This window comes from Sorex araneus, chromosome 2, assembly GCF_027595985.1.
Source record: "Sorex araneus isolate mSorAra2 chromosome 2, mSorAra2.pri, whole genome shotgun sequence".
In the NCBI taxonomy this organism is placed as follows: Eukaryota; Metazoa; Chordata; class Mammalia; order Eulipotyphla; family Soricidae; genus Sorex; species Sorex araneus.
This window is the reverse complement of record NC_073303.1, coordinates 329661533-329679665: the sequence shown is the minus strand read 5'-3', so window position 1 is coordinate 329679665 and position 18133 is coordinate 329661533. Positions and strand designations below refer to the sequence as shown.

General features: G+C 42.1%; 1 protein-coding gene across 13 annotated transcripts in view; it reads right to left on the bottom strand.

Moving 5' to 3' along the window:
• Positions 1-10193: 10193 nt before the first annotated feature.
• Positions 10194-18133, bottom strand: part of DLGAP1 (DLG associated protein 1) — a 938748-nt gene continuing 930808 nt past the window's right edge. For 12 of the 13 annotated variants that reach the window (XM_055129437.1, XM_004605986.2, XM_055129438.1 and 9 more), the window contains 2 exons: positions 16249-16401; positions 10194-13430 (listed from right to left, as the gene is read on the bottom strand). In XM_055129437.1, the coding sequence (XP_054985412.1) occupies positions 13221-13430; positions 16249-16401 (363 nt within the window). In that variant the 3' untranslated portion in view covers positions 10194-13220. Of the gene's footprint in view, positions 13431-15976; positions 16402-18133 lie in introns of those variants that run through there. The other variant, XM_055129441.1, reaches the window with a different exon arrangement.

Below are 18133 nucleotides of genomic sequence, written 5' to 3'. Positions count from 1 at the left end.
CACAAATTGTTGTCCTTCATTCTGTGTGCTTGTTTGCAGTCATGGTGATAGGTAAGGCAGTAGTGTTCACATCACACATTGGGTGTGTAACATGTGTAGGAATCATCTGGCTCCTTGAGCATTAAAGGGCTTTTTAAGTTTTGGTGTCTCCAAGCTGGAGACAAATGGTAGCACATGTAAATGCAGAACTGGAGAGATAGCAAGCGGGTCAGGCTCTTGCTTCACTTGCAACTGACGTGGGCTCAGTACCTGGCAGTGCATACAGACCCGTAGGCAAGACCAGGAGAATCCCTGAGTATAGAGTCAAAAATGTAAGACCTGAGCTCCAATGGATGTGGCCCCAAAGCTAAAATGAAACTTTAAAAAAGGGACTGGAGAGATAGTACAGAAGTTAGGGTACATGCCTGGCACAGGGTTAACCCGTATTTAATCCCTGACACTCATATGCTTCCCTAAGATCCCCTGGAGTGATCCCTGAGCACAGAACCAGGAGTAATCCCTGGGCTCAGCGGGGTGTGACCCAACATCCCCCCAAAATTAAAAAATAAAAAACTTAAATAACAAAGTATAAAAGCACAGCATCTTTCCGGTAGTGAGAAAGCCTAGAGCGAAAGGTGGTTTTTTTTTTTTTTTTTTTTTTTTAAATTTTGGACCACACTCAGGGATGCTCAGGAGTTACTCCTAGCCCTGCTTTAGGGAATTACTACTGGCGATGCTCTGGGGACCATATGAGGTGCCAGGGATGGAATCCGGTTCAGAGGCGTGCAAGACATGCACTCTACCCACTGCACTACCACTCCTGCCCTAGAGAGAAAGTTTATATTCAGTTGTTGTTACTCAGAACCTCAGGGACCTAAAAGTTTGAAGTTATTAATCTTCATTTATTTTTGGCTTTTATTGTCATTATTTTTTGTTTGTCTGGGGGCCACACCAACGATGTTCCTGGCTCTGTACTCAGGAATCATTCCTGGTGGTGCTCGGGGGACCATATGGGATGCTGGAGATTGAACTCTGGTTGGGGAAGTGCTAGGCCTGCACCTTACCCATTTTACCATCTCTCCAGCCTTAGTTTTTCTTTAAACATTTTTTCAGTGTTTTATTTATTTACTTATTTGACATTTTTGGTCACACCCAGTGATGCTCAGGGTTTACTCCTGATTCTACACTCAGGAATTACTTCTAGTAGTGCTCAGGGGACCATATGGGATGCTGGGGATCGAACCCGGGTAGGCCACATGCAAGGCAAATGACCTACCCACTGTACTAGTGCTATAGTCCCAAATGTTTTATTTTTTAATCTATAAATTATCTTAAAACCATTCTAGGAGTTTCCATTAAAAAATTAAAAAATATAAAGCTATCATGCATAGAAGCTGGTGGCCTTAATAGGACCCAGTTAACTATCAAAGTGCTTCTACTCTGCTCCCATACTGACTTGGAACCCTTGAATAGGAGAGAGTTTCTAGGCTGTCATCTAAGGTGTATGCACAAAGCCTAAATTTTTTTCTTTTTCTTTTTTTTTTTTTTTTGCTTTATGGGTCACACCTGGCAATGCACAGGGGTTACTCTTGGCTCTGCACTAAGGAATCACCCCTGGCGGTGCTCAGAGGATCATATGGGATACTGGGAATCGAACCCGGGTCGGCCGCGTGCAAGGCAAACGCCCTACCCGCTGTATGATTGCTCCAGACCCAATATAGCCCAAATTTTGGTTGAGTTCTCTCCCCACCGCACCCCCTACATACTCCAAAGACGTTAAGCTTACTTATTTTTTTTTTTAGTTCTAGCATCTTTGTCTAGAAATAAAGGAATAAAACCTCTATTTGTCTAAAAGAAAAACATTCCTTGCAATGTTTTGCTGTCAGGTTTCTAGAGACATTTTCCCTCTTCCTTCTTGAAAGCCAGAAAATACCTGGGACTGTCTGTTATTGCTGTTTAGTGCGACTATGAGTTTGCTTTATGAATGCTTTGTTTCATTGATTGTAAAGGTGGGTGCCAAGGCACACAAATGTTGGGTGAATTAGAAATTAAGGTAACCTTTTTATAAAGTCAGTGGGCAATGTTGACAAACAAAACCCCATATACTTTCAAACAAACTAAGTATTCAATACAAAACAATCTGCATTGCTGATTTTTGTCACAGCAAACATTGGAGACAGATAAAATGTCCATCAGTAGTGCGACTAAATAACATGTGTGGGTCATCCATGAAATAGAATGCTATGAAATCACTAAGGAGAGGGGCTGGAGTGATAGCACAACGGGTAGGGCGTTTGCCTTGCATGCGGCCGACCTGGGTTCAATTCCCAGCATCCCATACGGTCCCCTGAGCACGACCAGGGGTTATTCCTGAGTGCAGAGCCAGGAGTTACCCCTGAGCATCACTGGGTGTGACCTAAAAAGCAAAAAAAAAAAAAAAAAAGAAATCACTAAAGAGATTAGGGGTTACAGGCCAGATACTACAGGGTGCTTGTCTTGACCATGGCTGACCCTGGTTCAATCCCCAGCAACACAGATAGTTTCCTGAGCACTGCCAGCAGTGATCAGTAAGTACAGAGCATAGTAAGCCCTGGCAGTATTTAGGAGTGGCCCCAACCATCTTCCCACAGAGAGGGAGAGAGAAGGGGTGGAGGGAGGGAGGGAGGGAGGGAAGGAGGGAGGGAGAGGGAGAGAGGTGGAGGGAGAGAAGGGAGGAAGGAGAAGGAGAGAGAAAGGAAAGGAGGGAGGAAGGGAAGGAGGGAGGGCGGGGGGAAGGGGAAGGGAGGGAGGGAGAGAGATATTAGGTGAGTTATCATGTTCCAAAATGGAATAATACAATACTAAATGATTACAAGCAATGGGTAGAGGTATGTGTATAGGATACTCTTAATTTGTGGGAAAATATATTTATTTACTTAAGAATACATAAATAAACTTGAGAAGGTTATACAATAAAGATGTTGAAGATCATAGAATAGAATCAGAGTGATAAATATGTTTGTTTTCCTTATACTCACTTTGGTTCTGTTTGAATTTTTCATATATGTATTCAGCAGCAAAAACAAGAAAACAAAACCAGAGAGGGGTTGGAGAGATAATACAGCAGGTAAGGTGTGTACCTTGATTTTTTTTTTTTGGCTTTTTGGGTCACACCTGGCGATGCTCAGGGCTGACTCCTGGCTCTGCACTTAGGAATCACTCCTGGCAGTGCTCGTGGGACCATATGGGATGCTGAGAATCGAACCCGGGTCAGCCTCGTGCAAGGCAAACGCCCTACCCGCTGTACTATCGCTCCAGCCCCAAGGTGTGTGCCTTGAACATAGTCAACCTGTGTTTGATCCTTGGCATCCCATGTCATGTCCTGAATCCACCAGGAGTGAACCCTGAGCACACGGCCAGGAGTAAGCCTAGAGCACCACTGACGTGCTACTCCTACCCCTCAAAAAAAAAGACATTATTGATGTTGCATGAATCACACATATGAACAAAGGATGTATCATTAAATTGGATCAAATACTAGCTTTCATACTAATGACTTTGGGGTACTTCCAAATTTCTAATTTAATTTGGACCAGCAATGACTACCAGATCAGATTATTATAAGGATTTTTATGAATGCATAGAAAGCACAACAATCAGGGCATAAACTCTTCTCAGTAAGTATGAATGTGTTATAATAGCAATAATGTTGGGGTCAGAAAGATAGAACAGGGCTTAGGACTCTATTGTGCATCTAGTCAACCTCTGGCTCAAAGATTAGGCATTACAAATGGTCCCCTGAGTGACCAGGGATCACTTCTAATGAGAGAGCCATGAATAATCCCCGAACACTGCTAGGTGTGACTTCACTCCTCACCCCTTAAATAATAACAGTAATGTTAAATATGTATGTTGTATTTGCCGTGTGCAAAGGCTAGCATTAAAAGCATTACATAGACTATATATAAGTGAATCTTTGTAACTACTCTGTGAAGTACTAATTTTATCCTTATTGTACTGATAGGAAAATTAGGGGAGAAAGAGATTGAGTAAATGGCCCCAGTAGACACAACAGTGGCTGAAATGCCTGCACGGCAGAGCCTGGCAAGCTACCTGTGGCATATTCAATATGCCAAAGATAGTAACAAGTCTCACAGTGGAGACGTAACTGGTGCCCACTCGAGCAAATCGATGAGCAATGGGATGACAGTGACAGTGACAGATGGAGAACCCAAGTTGTATTCTTGGCACCCCATATGTTCCTCAAGCCCCACCAGAAGTATATCATAAACACTGCTAGGTGTGGCCCCCAAACAAACAAAAACACACTTAGCTGTTTACAGAGGAATGTGTGGAAACTTCCTTCTGCCCTGTTTTCTCCCAGCAGAGTGCCCTGTCCTTGAGAATCTGTTGCCACTGACCTAAAAGCCTGTAGGAAAACCATTACTCCTAAAACCAGTAGGGATCACTGGAAGTGGAAGGGGTTGGGGCCTTCCTTTTCTGTAGAATCTAATTCACAAGTTTAGACACTAAAAACCACAGTGGGCCTTCCCTTTTTCATGACGATCACCTGGGGCCTTAGTTATTTCATAATGTCTCCTCTCAATATAGTGTAGTTTCTGAGTGCTTTTTGGGTCACACCTGGCGATGCACAGGGGTTACTCCTGGCTCTGCACTCAGGAATTACTCCTGGTGGTGCTCAGGGGACCATATGGGATGCTGGGAATCGAACCCAGGTCAGCGGAGTGCAAGGCAACCGGCCTACCCACTGTGCTATTGCTCCAGCCCCAAGACGTCGTATTTTCTTTAGGCAAGCAATTCCATAGCATTTAACTCAAGATCTCTCACTTGAATATTGAACTCAGTTCGAATGTAAGTTTGCTAGAAGGAGATCTGATTCTGGGCGTCCTTATAAGCTATTTAAAAATAAAGAGTACCCTGAAGAACCACAATAATGAATCTATTCAGCCACCGATAGATACTGAATGATCAAAAGCTAAAACAAGTTAGGTCTGAATCAGCAGAGTGGTCTGCTGCTTTGTCTCCAGAATTTCATAATTATCTGATTAATGTTTGTTCCTTTCACTTTGATTTCCAAAGTATTTAACACTTCTTCAGTATGGAAATCTGTCTCTCTATGCTCTTCACGTTCTCAGTGGCTCTTCACTACTCCAGTTTTCTCAACTTTTGATACATTTTTCACTCTCCGTACATGTTCATTGTGAGCAACCTGCTAGCCAAGGACTGTTTGGCGCTCCAGTTCAAGACTGGACACACCATCTCCTTGGAAAGGATTGCCTTTCAATCATTAGAGACTCATTAGCTCACTTGACTAATAAAAAAAACAACGTAGAAGTCTTGAGTGGCTTATCTGTGTTTGCCAAAGCTCAGTGTTGGAAGCTGAGCTCACCAAGACCTCCCAGGGTACTGCTCTGACCTGAACCAGGAAAGGGAAAATGTCAGTGCCCACCAGAAAGAGCAGCGAGGAGAGATACCTCCCTCTGAGCACCAGAGTCAGGGGAGGAGCTTGGTGAAAGTGTTAGATTGAATCTCTCTGAGAGGGAATCACGGGTAAATTATTTTATTTTTTTTTAAAGGTTTACTTTTATTTATTTATTTATTTATTTATTTATTTATTTATTTATTTATTTGCTTTTTGGGTCACACCCAGCGATGCTCAGGGGTTACTCCTGGCTTTGCACTCAGGAATTACTCCTGGCGGTGCTTGGGGGACCATATGGGATGCCGGGGATCGAACCCGGGTCGGCCGCGTGCAAGGCAAACGCCGTACCCGCTGTGCTATCGCTCCGGCCCTCACGGGTAAATTATTGAAACCACCTGTTTCTCACTTTTGTTCAGGTTGCTTCTAAATTCTTTAGAAATGACAAATTATAAAGTTATTCATATTTGGGTTCAAGATGCTTCTTGACTTCTCACATAGGGCATTTTACATTTTGTTGACCGAGATTGCAAAAATACATTGGTTTTTATTCTAACAAGGAAATGATGTGATAGAACTGGTATCTAGAAAAGAAAATTGCAGTAGTAAACATGTTCCATAATGAGGTTACTTCCTAAGACTGTAGAACAAAAACAACAAACAAAAACCACTTTTGAATGGGCCTTCCCTTTTCTTGGATATGTTAGATTAACTTATTTTTATATTTTTGGTTTTGGGGGACACACCTGGTGATGCTCAGGGCTTATTCCTGGCTCTGTACTCTGGGACCATGCATGGCTGACTTGGGGTTCCTTATATGGTGTAGGGGATCGAACCTGCACCAAGGTTAGTGTCCCACCTGCTTTACTATTGCTCCGTTCCTGAATTTTTTTTTTTTTTTGCTTTTTGGGTCACACCCAGACATGCACAGGGGTTACTCCTGGCTCTGCACTCAGGAATTACTCCTGGCGGTGCTCAGGGGACCATATGGGATGCTGCGAATAGGACCCAGATCAACCACATGCAAGGCAAATGCCCTACCCGCTGTGCTATTGCTCCAGCCCCACTGTTCCTGAATTTTTAAAGTTTGATCTGAAGAGATGTTTCTTTGATAGACTACAAGGTATCATAATAATATCAACTTCGAGGACATTTCTCCTCTTTCCATAATTGAAAGTGCTGACAGGCAGGCTTGGGAACCTGAGAAAGAGGAAGAGTTCACTGACTGATGGTTTTATGTGCATCTTAGAGGAATAGCCTGCAGTAATGCTTTTCTATTTGCAAAGCATTGGCTGTCAGGAGCAGTCAAAATATCAGAATTTAGAACTGTGAAACCTGTAGCCATTGTTTATAAACCATCCCCAATCCCATTAAGTCAATAGGTAAAATATGAAGTCCATTTATTCCTTCTCTACAGAAGACAAAATTAAAACCCTACTTCCCCTCTCAAAGTGAAAGGGAGAGTTTCTTCTCCCTTGGATAAGAAATAAAGGATTGAGATGGCACAGAAGCTCCCTGATAACATGGATTTACCTGGCAAGTAGTCTGGAAAGATGAAGTTAGTGTGTACTTCCCTCAGGAACCAGATTAAGTATGAAGAGGAAATGGAGACAGTGGGCGGGGTGGGGGGGGAGGGAAGGTGACAGTTGTGGAATCAGTGTTGGAGTATTGAACAAATATTGAACTGTAATAAATCATCATGAACAACTTTGTAACCCACAGTGTTTAAATAAAGTGGGGGCGGGGAGAGGTGTGAAGAGGAAGAACAGCAACCTTTATTATACTTGTGAAAACATATGATACAATAAATATAAACAGCTCAGTCAGCTCAATCACCAATCAGAGTTGACTTTTGATGATTAATAATTATTGCTTTCATCTGCTTTCTATAAATTCAGTATTGGCTAATTTACAAAGTTGACATATAGAAAATGTCCCTGGCTGCTTAAATAGAGATCCGTGAGTCAAGTATCACAATGGGACTTCACAAGTCTGTTTTTTTTTTTTTTTCCAGTGCAGGGCCTCACGAAAACTATTGAGCCACCCCCACAGCTTTTCTGATTTAGTTGATGATGCCTGTGGGCCAGCAGTAGGTTCAGAAGAAAGTATTTGGGCCAATAAGCAGCTCATTCTTTCCTTTTTTCTCTTCTTCTTCTTCTTTTTTTTTTTAATTTTGGTTTTTGGGCAACATTCAGCCATGCTAAGGGCTTATTCGTGGCTCTGTGCTCAGATCCAGGGACCATATACAGTGCCAGGGACCAAATCAGACTATCTGCATACAAAGCAAGGTACTGTCCCTTAGGATTTTCTATTCTTTTCTTCAAGGGTGGTAATGAGTGATTTACAGAGAAATTTAAGATCTATTTTGTAAACTTCAAGAGTTTTCATATGCTTTCACATGAATTCATATGAATTCAGTAATATTCATATGCTAAATCCAGTAACAAGCTGGATCTCATTCCCCTGACCCTGAAGAGCCCCCAGTGCAACATCGTTAGGAGGGCCGAGTCAAGATGGACTCCTAAGATCTCAGGGAAAGGACGAAATGAGAGGTTACTGAGCCCACCCGAGAAATCGGTGATTAATGGGATTTTGTGATTCATGATTCGTGATTTTGTAAACTTATTCTAGTGATGGAGTTAGGACCCAGAGAAGGTTTTTAAACTTTTTGTCTAAAGGGCTTGATCTGATCTTAGTATAGCAGCTTAATGTCAAAAAGCAAACCTGGGGTAAATTTTGACACCTGTCAACATTAGTGGCATTTGTGAATGAATACATTCTGACGCTAAGATTTCTTTCTTTCTTTTTTTTTTCTTTTTAGGTCACACCCGGCAATGCACAAGGTTACTCCTGGCTCTGCACTCAGGAATTACTCCTGACAGTGCTCAGGGGACCGTATGATGCTGGGAATCGAACACCAGTTGGCTGCGTGCAAGGCAAATGCCCTACCCACTGTGCTATCGCTCCAGCCACCTGACACTAAGATTTCCTAATATGGCATTTATTGAAACCAAAAATCAATTTATATTTTTAAGGGGTGAATTTCAAAGATAGAAGAAGAGAATCATACTCAGTGCAAACAACTTTGTTCACTGTTATAAAAATGAAAACTATATTTGTCTAGGTAGGGTAGAGACCCTGGAGCATGGGAAATTGCTTCACTGGAATTCAGATTTCTACCTGCAAAAATAAACTCATTTTGTCTGGAGGCCCACTGAAAAAACAGGAGCCCAATGAAATATAAGATTTAATTTGTTAAAAGAGAAGCAATGCAATTAAGGTTCAGGAAATGTGAATAGTCAGTGCATGAACCAAAATAATGAGATTTTTTCAGCCTTACGGAAATTCAGTGACTTGACCATTCCTCCTCTGAAGCAGTTTCAAAAGTACATTGTGTTATCTTGGTGAGTGGTATAGGTCTTGTATGAAATTCTGAAAATGTGACTTAACTTTTTGCTTATCTGCTTAATCTCCTTAACAATTTCCAAGTTTACTGTGTATAGATAGGTATGTTAGCCTTGGTGAGATTTGAGGAGAAAACACGGTGAAGACAGGTCTTGGACCTGTGGTATAGCAAACTAAGTACTCACAGACTTCAGAAACATTCCCCTCTCTCCACCTCCAGTTTTGTTATATTATCATTTTGGTGCATAAAATTTATAATATAGAATATTTAGAAACCAGAAGTAATTGATGCTGGCAAATAATTACCTTTAAAAAATTTTGGTGCTGGTGACAGTGGCCACTCAACACCTTTATTGCAAACCACAACAGCTAATTAGAGAAAGAGAACAGAAGGGAATGCCCTGCCACAGTGGCAGGGTGGGGTGGGGAGAGATGGGTTTGGGGAGGGTGGGAGGGATGATGGGTTTACTGGTGGTGGAGAATGGGCACTGGCGAAGGGATGGGTTCTCGAATCTTGTATGAGGGAAACATGAGCACAAAACTGTATAAATCTGTAACTGTACCCTCACGGTGATTCACTAATTAAAAATTAAAAAAAAATACTAAAAAAAAATTTTGGTGCTGGTGATAGAAGCCAGGACTTCAGCCCTGGAAGGCAAACAGAGCTAGACCCCTGATCTCATTGGTCTTCAATTCGGAAAGACTGATTAGGATCTCACTGTAAAAGTAGTTGAAGAAGGTTTGAATTTTGAATCTGTCGCTTAAAATTCTCACACTGCAACTCAGTCACTCAATTTATAGTTTCTTATGACTCTGAAGATGGAATGAAAACCACAGAGGATTATTTTGGTTTTCCTCGGAGATCTATGTAGGAAGCAAAATTGAGGACAACGTTTGCAAAGAAATCCATGGGGTTAAAATCTCAACGCTTTTTCATGTGTTTGAGAGGCAGTGATTTCTTTTATAAAATAGCTCTTGACTTGAAATTTGCACATGTGTTGTAATCATTATTATAAAGTTCTTAAAAAAATTTTTTTAAACTTTTGCACCCCAGTGGTGCTCAAGGCTTACACCTGGCTCTGTGCTCAGGGATCACTTCAGGTGATGCTTGGGCGATCATAAGCAGCACCGGGATTGATACTGGTTGGCCAAGTATAAGGCAAGCACCTTAGCTGCTGTATTATCTCTCCAGCCCTAAAAGATCTGTTTAATTCTGCAGTATTTGAATCTTTCACACAGGATTACAGGCCTACCCATTTCCTTAATGGTTACATACATGTGTGCTCTTTGAGTGAAAGAGTGATCTACTTGTTAACAGCTTAAAGATCCTCCCCCCAAACAAATTACACTTTGGAAGAAGTAGGACTGCATAATAAAAAACACACAGACCTGAAAGCAGTGCATTAATTATTTTATTAATTTCTTCTTTTTACATTATGGGAAACATTCATCTATTTACAATATTTTCCACACACAATCTTGGTAAATAAGCCTATGAAATTCCAATTCATAAAGCCATAAAAATGTTCCCCACCCCTCCATCTGATGGCTTTCAAATGAATCTTTTTTTTTCAAACCAAAATAATTTTTTAAAAATTACACTTGGGAATTCAGATATGCTAGTGATTTACATTCCATTTATTTAAAATATGCATCTAGACATGTTTTAAAAAAAGAAATGGTAAATTCACAAGGGTAAGGCTTAAATTAAAGTGGTAATGCACAGTAAAACATTAAGGAAACATCTATAAATAACAGAAATATATTACAAATAAATTAGTTCTATTTACCATTTCAAATATTAAAAATCTTTAATCCATTTCTTCATCTCTCTTTACAAAAAGGTTATGTGAATTGTATGGAAACATCTGCAAAAAATATAATAAATACTTAATTTCTTTGAACATTATCTTGATGTGGGAGACAAACTTCTTTTGTAAACCCCCTCCCCGAGAAAATGCCCGAACACCTTTATACCAAAGTTAAACAAAATAAGTAATTTTCAGGGTACATACTTTTTTTTCCATTATGAACTAAAAAACATTTCTACAAATCACATCAAAAAGAACAATGTAACAAAGGTTATGTTATGCTGATGGATGTCAGTGTCAGAGTGATTGACAAGCAGCTCTATGTGGGGTCATATTTTAGCATCAATAATTCATTTTTTATTTTTATAAAGTATTTGTACAATTTAAATTTGTTTAAGGAAGGCAAAGGTCATAATGCCTATAGGCATTTAGCTTAAAGATTTAAAATTCTTACCAAAAATAGCTTATGAATATATAAAGACCATTCATACAGACAAGATCAACAGGTCTTGTCTCTCTTTAAAATATCTTGGGCTAAACCAATTTCCAAAGAAAATATTCTAGGACAATCTTGAATTTCATTAAAAATCTATTTCTTCCAATCTTATCTCTACCTCAGGGCATAGAGCGGTAGTTGGGAACATGGATCCTCAGATTGATGCTACTTCTTTCATGCTAACCTGTTAATTCCAAGTCGCTTTCAGTATTGACTGTGACCATGGGCTACCCAAGGCGGCAGTTGGCTTTACTCAATGCAAACTTTGTGTGACTTTCCATCGCTGCTACAAAGTAAAGAACAGGGGTGTTCTTTTTAAAGCCAGCAGACTTTGAGGCTCAGAATCTTTGTACACTCCAAATTCACAAAGCACACAAAGGGCTTTGCTCATTCTAGTTAAAAAATTGGTTGGTTTGTTTTGAAATAAATTAGTAGCCCTTTTCTCATAAATCACAGCAGTAAACATTTGTGCCCTGTTTATAAATATAGCTCAAAGCATCAATGGCTCTGAGAGGTAGCGAATTCTCTAGTGGTTTTAGAATATGTCCATGAAAATAGTTGTTGCCAGAGCCCAACACGTCTCTTAGTTTCAGAAATAAAATCAAATTAGCACCTGGCTATGAGAATGTTTTTTGTATTTCTTTTTTTAGAAAAAGCTGCTTGGATGCAAGCATATTTGATGTATGTTTTTAAAAGCCTTTCATTTTTCAATATTGAGTTCTAATGCTTTTAATGTGGGAGCTGGATGAAATGCCAGTGATACTTCAAGATCACCACATTCTAAATGTTTGAACTGCTACAAGTCAGGGCACTGGCTTCAGTCAGACGCAAAGTGCACACCGCTTGTCCGTCACCACCAAAAACATAGATCATGCCATTGCCAAAAGCCTGGGTTTCTTTTCCTGTTTAGAAATCAGCCCTTTGCCCATTGTGATGGTTGCTGAACCTTAAGAGTCAAATGTCTTTTCTCACTATCCCAGACCTCAAAAGATGGTTGCAGCTCTTTGGAATGAGGCAGCATTATCTATAGGGTCGAGAATTTGCTCTGTTTGGCGTGGGACAAAATCCTTATGCTGGGGTATGCTAGAACTCTGTTGGAGTGAGAATAAAGGAGAAAATACGTCCGCACGCCTGCAACATGAACTACTAGGTTAAAATAGATGTACAGCCTTCTAAAGGATGACAGGAGAACCGAATCTTTTCTTTGAAAACAACCTGGCTGCCCTTTAAAGCGCTCCCAAGCAGATGTGTACTAATATGTGTGTAATTAGGTAGGTCCCCACCCCCACCCCAGATGGACTAACAAATTAATAGAACCAACACTTTCCCCTTTAAAGAACCCCCCACCACCACAACAGTAGAATATACATAATACAATAAAAGTTGATAAAGCATTTCAGGTCTAAATAGTCTTAATAGGACAGGAGGGAAAATAAAAAACACTTTATGCAGTTTCTTAAACTATCAGCGCTTCCTTCGCCTTGCCTTGCCTTTCCTCATGTTATTGCCTTTCAGAATAGATTAATTTCCCTGAAAGATCGAATTTACAATCTTCTGCTGATTGAAACATTTGAAGCAGTGACGAGAAATGACAGTGAGGCAGTTTGTGCAGCTGAGTGGGACAGGTGCCCCGCCCTCCCCTCCCGCACCTGCAGGGGTTCGCGTCTCCCTTCCCCCGCTCCACGGCCACGATCGCCCCTCCCCCGCCCTCCTCCCCACCCTCACCCCTCGTTTCCCCTCTCTTGGTGTGTCACTCTTGGATTCCAGTGAGATGGCGTGATTTCTGAGCTTGGAAATAAAGTGCTCCCTCTGCGGTAGAAAGTAACAGCCACTTAGGGGGGACTAGAGGGATGGGAGCCCTGGTTCCTTTCGGGGAGGAGGACGGAGGATTCGCCCAAGGATCACCCTGTGATGCTGGATTTCTGCAATCTCCTACGGTTGTATATTGCTGAGCTCTAGGAACGGACTAGCTGGAGAACTGAGGATGCTGGGTGACCTACAGGGGCCGTTTCTACAGGGGCAGGTGGCGTGGGGGCGAAGCTCGGTGGAGGACACGGGCCGAGCGTCGGGCGCGGGGCGGGGCGGCTCCCGCGGGAGGCCCCGGCGGGGCTCAGAGCCGGGTCTGCGCCTCGGGGATGTAGATCTCGATGCTCTCGGCGCTCTCGGTGGCCGAGTTCTGGCGGACGGACGCGGCGCGCTTGGCGGCCATCAGGCGCTTGCGGGCCTCCTGGCGCTGCGAGCTCTCCAGCGAGCGCTCCCGGATCAGCGGCGCGGGGCCCTTCGGCGGCTTCTTGGGCACGGGAGGAGGGGCCCTTCTCTCCTGATCAAAGCAGAAGGGACATTACACAGCTTCTCAGGGCAAGCTTGGGGAAAACTGGAGAGGTCAGTGGTTAGAACATACTTTTCCTATTTATTTATTTACAACCTACGGGTGGTTAGTTCTGATCTGCACACACACACACCCTCTATTTTAAAAAATGAAGATTGTGCGGGGTAGTCAAAAGATGCAGGAAAGGAAACAACACCACCACCACCAACAGCAACAAAAAACAAGTACCGGGAAGCTTAATCGGTACGTTAAGGCTGGATCGCAGAACTAGATACAAGTGGGTATTTAAATACACCTCCCACCTCCAGTCCGCCCCCCCCCCCCCGAGAGATGTGGCTCCCAGCACTCTTAAGCGTGGTTGTCCTCCCGGGCCAGATGGGGAGGACCTGCCGCGCCTGCAGCATCACAGCATCTGCCTCCCGTCTAAGGAGACCAGGCGGTAGTGCAAACTTCAGTTTGAAAAACTGCCTTGACCCACCCCCAGCCCGCCTCGGACTCTCAATCCGGCTCCTGGCATCGCTCCTCGTCCCTCTCCTCCCCACTGCCCCGCCCGGAAAAGAAGAGATGGTAAGACCGTGTCCCTTAGCTTGTCTGAAGCCACAGTGTGTTGTCTACCCTTTGCACATCACACACAACACACACAGCAACCTACGGGGACACGGGAAGCGAGGACACTGAGATTACTTCCCTCCGCAGAGCTGGAGTGGGGTATCAGCTCCGAAATCCTCTGGCTGGGGTCCTGGTCCCTGGGGTCCAGAAAGCAACTTAAATCACAGGGACAACAGACACTGTACCACGAAAACTGAACACAGGACTGAAAACGTCACCCCACTTAGCAGCGACAGATTCTTAAAAAAAAAGAATTTTAGGTGTTTCTTTGCCCACAGCCCAAACTTCTGGGGCGGGGTGGAGGTGAGGGACAAACGTGCAACTGGAAAGAAGGGAATCTAAACCACGAATATATTATGTATATATATATATATTTTTTTTTTTAAGAAAAAGGATGGCTAGTTTCCAGGCTGCAAAAAGGTCCACATGAATCTGTTGTTTTCATTTAAAATATATCCCCCCCCCCCCCGTCTTATCAAGCTAAATGTGAACATGTTCTTCAGATTCCCCAAAGGAGATTCTGTGTTCTAGCACCTGTGCTCATCACAGCATCCTGAGCAGCTCCTCCTGCATGCCAGGGTAAAGTGACTAGCTAAACTCATGACTTTAAAGTTGCCCAAAGGCTGCTTAAGGTGCCATCTGTGTGTTCAAAAGGACAAAAGGGAAGCACAGAGGCAAATAGTATCTTGCTGACTCTGAGTGGGCTAGTTCATTCCTCCCCTCAAGTTCATGGAGTTATGGAAGTCTCTGAGCATAAAGTGAGTTAAAACTTATATCCAATGAACTAATTTGATTTGCATGTAGCTTCCAGTAGGCTACCCATATCAACTCTTAGCAGCATGACTCTTTTTAACTTTCAAATCTTCCTGTTGGCCAATTCAGAGGATATCTTAAGAAACATGAATATTGGTAATTTTTAGTCACAGTTTCCTTTCTGGATATATTTTATCTTTTAACAATGATTAAAAAATGAATGAGAAATCAGATGGGACAGCTATAGAAATTAAGTCACCAGTAGTTATGAACATCGGAAATGTTTTCTTAAAATATGGCCAACTTAAAAGCTTATTTAGCAGACAACTTTAAATAGACATGAAAGAAAATTAAACTGAGGGCAAATATTTGTCTTCCCATTGGAAGTCTACTACACATACATCAGTGGTACTTTGGTGCTTAATACTAAAATACTCAGGTGGATGACCACAGAATTGGAGTTAAAGAACAATGACATTAGCCTTTGTCCATTACTCACCTACTTGGGACTGAATCACTCCTGGGAGCCCACTGACCCCAAGAGCCCTGATATTATCATGGCCAGCAGCAGAATGGACTGGGTTGCTGTCAGGGATCTGATAGGTAAAGAGACTGAAAAGAGGCGGGGCCACCAGTACACTTTATGGGAATAATTACCCATTTTTTAGAAGTTGAATCTCCTCTAATTATTCAACTGCAGACCATAGGAAAGTAAACATTTTTTTTAAATGCATGCTTGGCAGACCAGCTTCATAAGGTGGAACTGGACATTTGACATTTCTTTGAGCCTGGTGGAACCCCATCATCAAATATGAAAATTCCAGTTTATTAGTTAAAGTAAAAGAAATTGAGTCTTTATTTCTAAACTGCTGCACAAGGAACCCAGTGAGCAATATCCCCCAAGGTAAATTAACCCAAAGTAAATTTTAAAACAAACCCAACATTTATGATTACTATGAAATTTCATGGTGTGTATTTCTAGACTTGAACAACAGTGGTTTATTACTATATTTCTGAAATGATCAAAGTTGATTGGTTTTCAGGGCTTCCTATTTTTCTCAGAAACACAACCTATGGGTGTCAGGAAGTTGAACTCTTGCTCTATGTAATCATGTGCTGAAGATGTCATTTATTTTAATTTAAAAAGCAAAATGGAGGCAGTTCCTTCCAGTGACTAAATGGTTTAACTTAAAGTTTAATTAACAAAAAAAGCCACATTCCCATTTTCCAATTCACAAAGACAGGTTTTTCTTTAGAAATATGCCTGAAACATGTACATATAATTTCCCAGATGATTACTATGTAAACATCATCATTACAATGAAATTAATATGATATCAGCTCCATTTCACGTTGTAAACAGCAATACTGAATTCGAAGCCTATTTAGACTGTCCGGTATTTGTGCAGGTTTTTAAATGAACCATACAAAATCTACATTGTTCTACCTTCTTGTCAAGAGGATCCATCTGTTTCCAATTATTGGCCTTTAATTGATGAAGTTCATCAAATTTCATACTAATATTTTCTATGGACAACTGCAGCATGTCCCAGAACCCCGCCAAATCCTGGGAGGTGGGCCTCGGATGAGCATTGGGATTCTGTATGAGAGAAAGGAAAATATCAATGCTTTAGAGGCAATCCATGACAATGAGCACAGGGCCAAAGTGATCTTTTCAAATATTTCAAGTGATACCAGGAATGATCACAAGTACTACTAGCTAGTTAAGTTGTTTCAGTATTCCAGTACATGAGCCCAATGAGTCAAAGAGTTTGTTAAGCTCTATATCATGGACAATTTGTTCCCTCCTCACCAGAAATCTCCTTGCTCCCACACTCCAAATGATGTGGATAGATTTTGGGACCAGATGGGGAAGCAGTGAAAGAGAGACAGAGTGGGGAGAGAGAAAGAAAGAGCCAGAGAGAACAAGACAGAGAGAGAGAGACAGACAGACAGACAGATGGAGAGACTGAAAGAGAACTTAGTCTCTCAGCCATCTTCAGACCTCTAAGTCATGTGACATTCCTTGTATAAGGAGTGGCATGTTGCTTTGAAACATCCACATGGAGGGCAGAGGTGGTGGAAGTGTGTAGAGATGAGGAGGACTGGGTTTCTTGGTTTAGTTTTTATTGAAAAAGCAATCCTTACTCATTCTATGCCTGATAATCTAGTTTGGGATAATGTACAAGTGTTTTCAAATCAAAAGAACTATAATTATTTTTCTTTTCTTTGGCTTAAAAATTCAAGAAAGAAGAGGTGAGTCAGGCTGTGACCAATCTCAATGTCACTTCTTTGCAGCTTGTAGACCCAGACAGTGCCACCACCGGGTGACCTGTGACAGCACTTCCTGCTGTTGGAGCTGACTCAGGTCTCTCCTAGAGTGTAAAGTCTGGGATTCTAATCCTGGGGTGAGGAGGCTGGAGTGGGTGCAGGTGGTGTGCAGTCAAGAGAGACTGAGTTCAAACAGATGCAGGGGGGAGCTAGGTGGGGCCATACCTAGTGCTACTCGGGGGCTTCTCCTGGCTCTATGCTCACAGGATCATGAGTCAGTTAGGAATCAGATGCATCAATTCAAGCACCTTAAACCCTTACAATCTCTCCAGGCCTGGGATTTGAATTTTGATTTGTCTCTCACCATATGACTTTAGGAAATTAAAAAATTTTAAAAGCCTTCTTATGTCTACTTTTCCTTATGGTTAAGAGCATCATGAGAAAATGCCATTTTGAGCTCTGTAAGACAGCTTTGATTATAAGCATAACTAGGTCAAAATGGTAAAAGTTCCAGGTGTCTAGACCAAAGTGGGCTCCTGACCTCCCTTCGAGGGATGGCTTGACCAGCCTTCTACCTTGCTGTAGTTCTGCTTCGGCCTGGCTCTCACATGCTTCTCACATTTTGTCATCTAATTTCCCTGAGTGGGCAAGCATCAGGTCCTAGAAAATATCAAAATAGGCTACAACAAGGCTAACTGTTCCTAGAAGTCTGAACAACATTCATGACATTTTGTCTGTCATTTCATCTGTAGAATCTGTGTAGAATCTTGTATTCTGTTCCACATCCTGTTTGCTGTACAATTCTTTGAAAAGGCGTGCTGTTGGCCCTGTTGCAGATACTACTTGTATCTGTTCACCAGTTTAAGGAATATGAAATGTGAGGGGCTGGAGAGATGGTGCAGTGGAGAGGGCATTTGCCTTGCACATGGCTGACCAGGGTTTGGTCCCCGGCATGCCGTATGGTCCCCTGGGCCTGACAGGAATATTTCCTGAGTGTGGAGCCAGGAGTGACCCCTGAGCATTGCTGGGTGTGGTCCAAAAGCAGAAAAACAAACAAAATA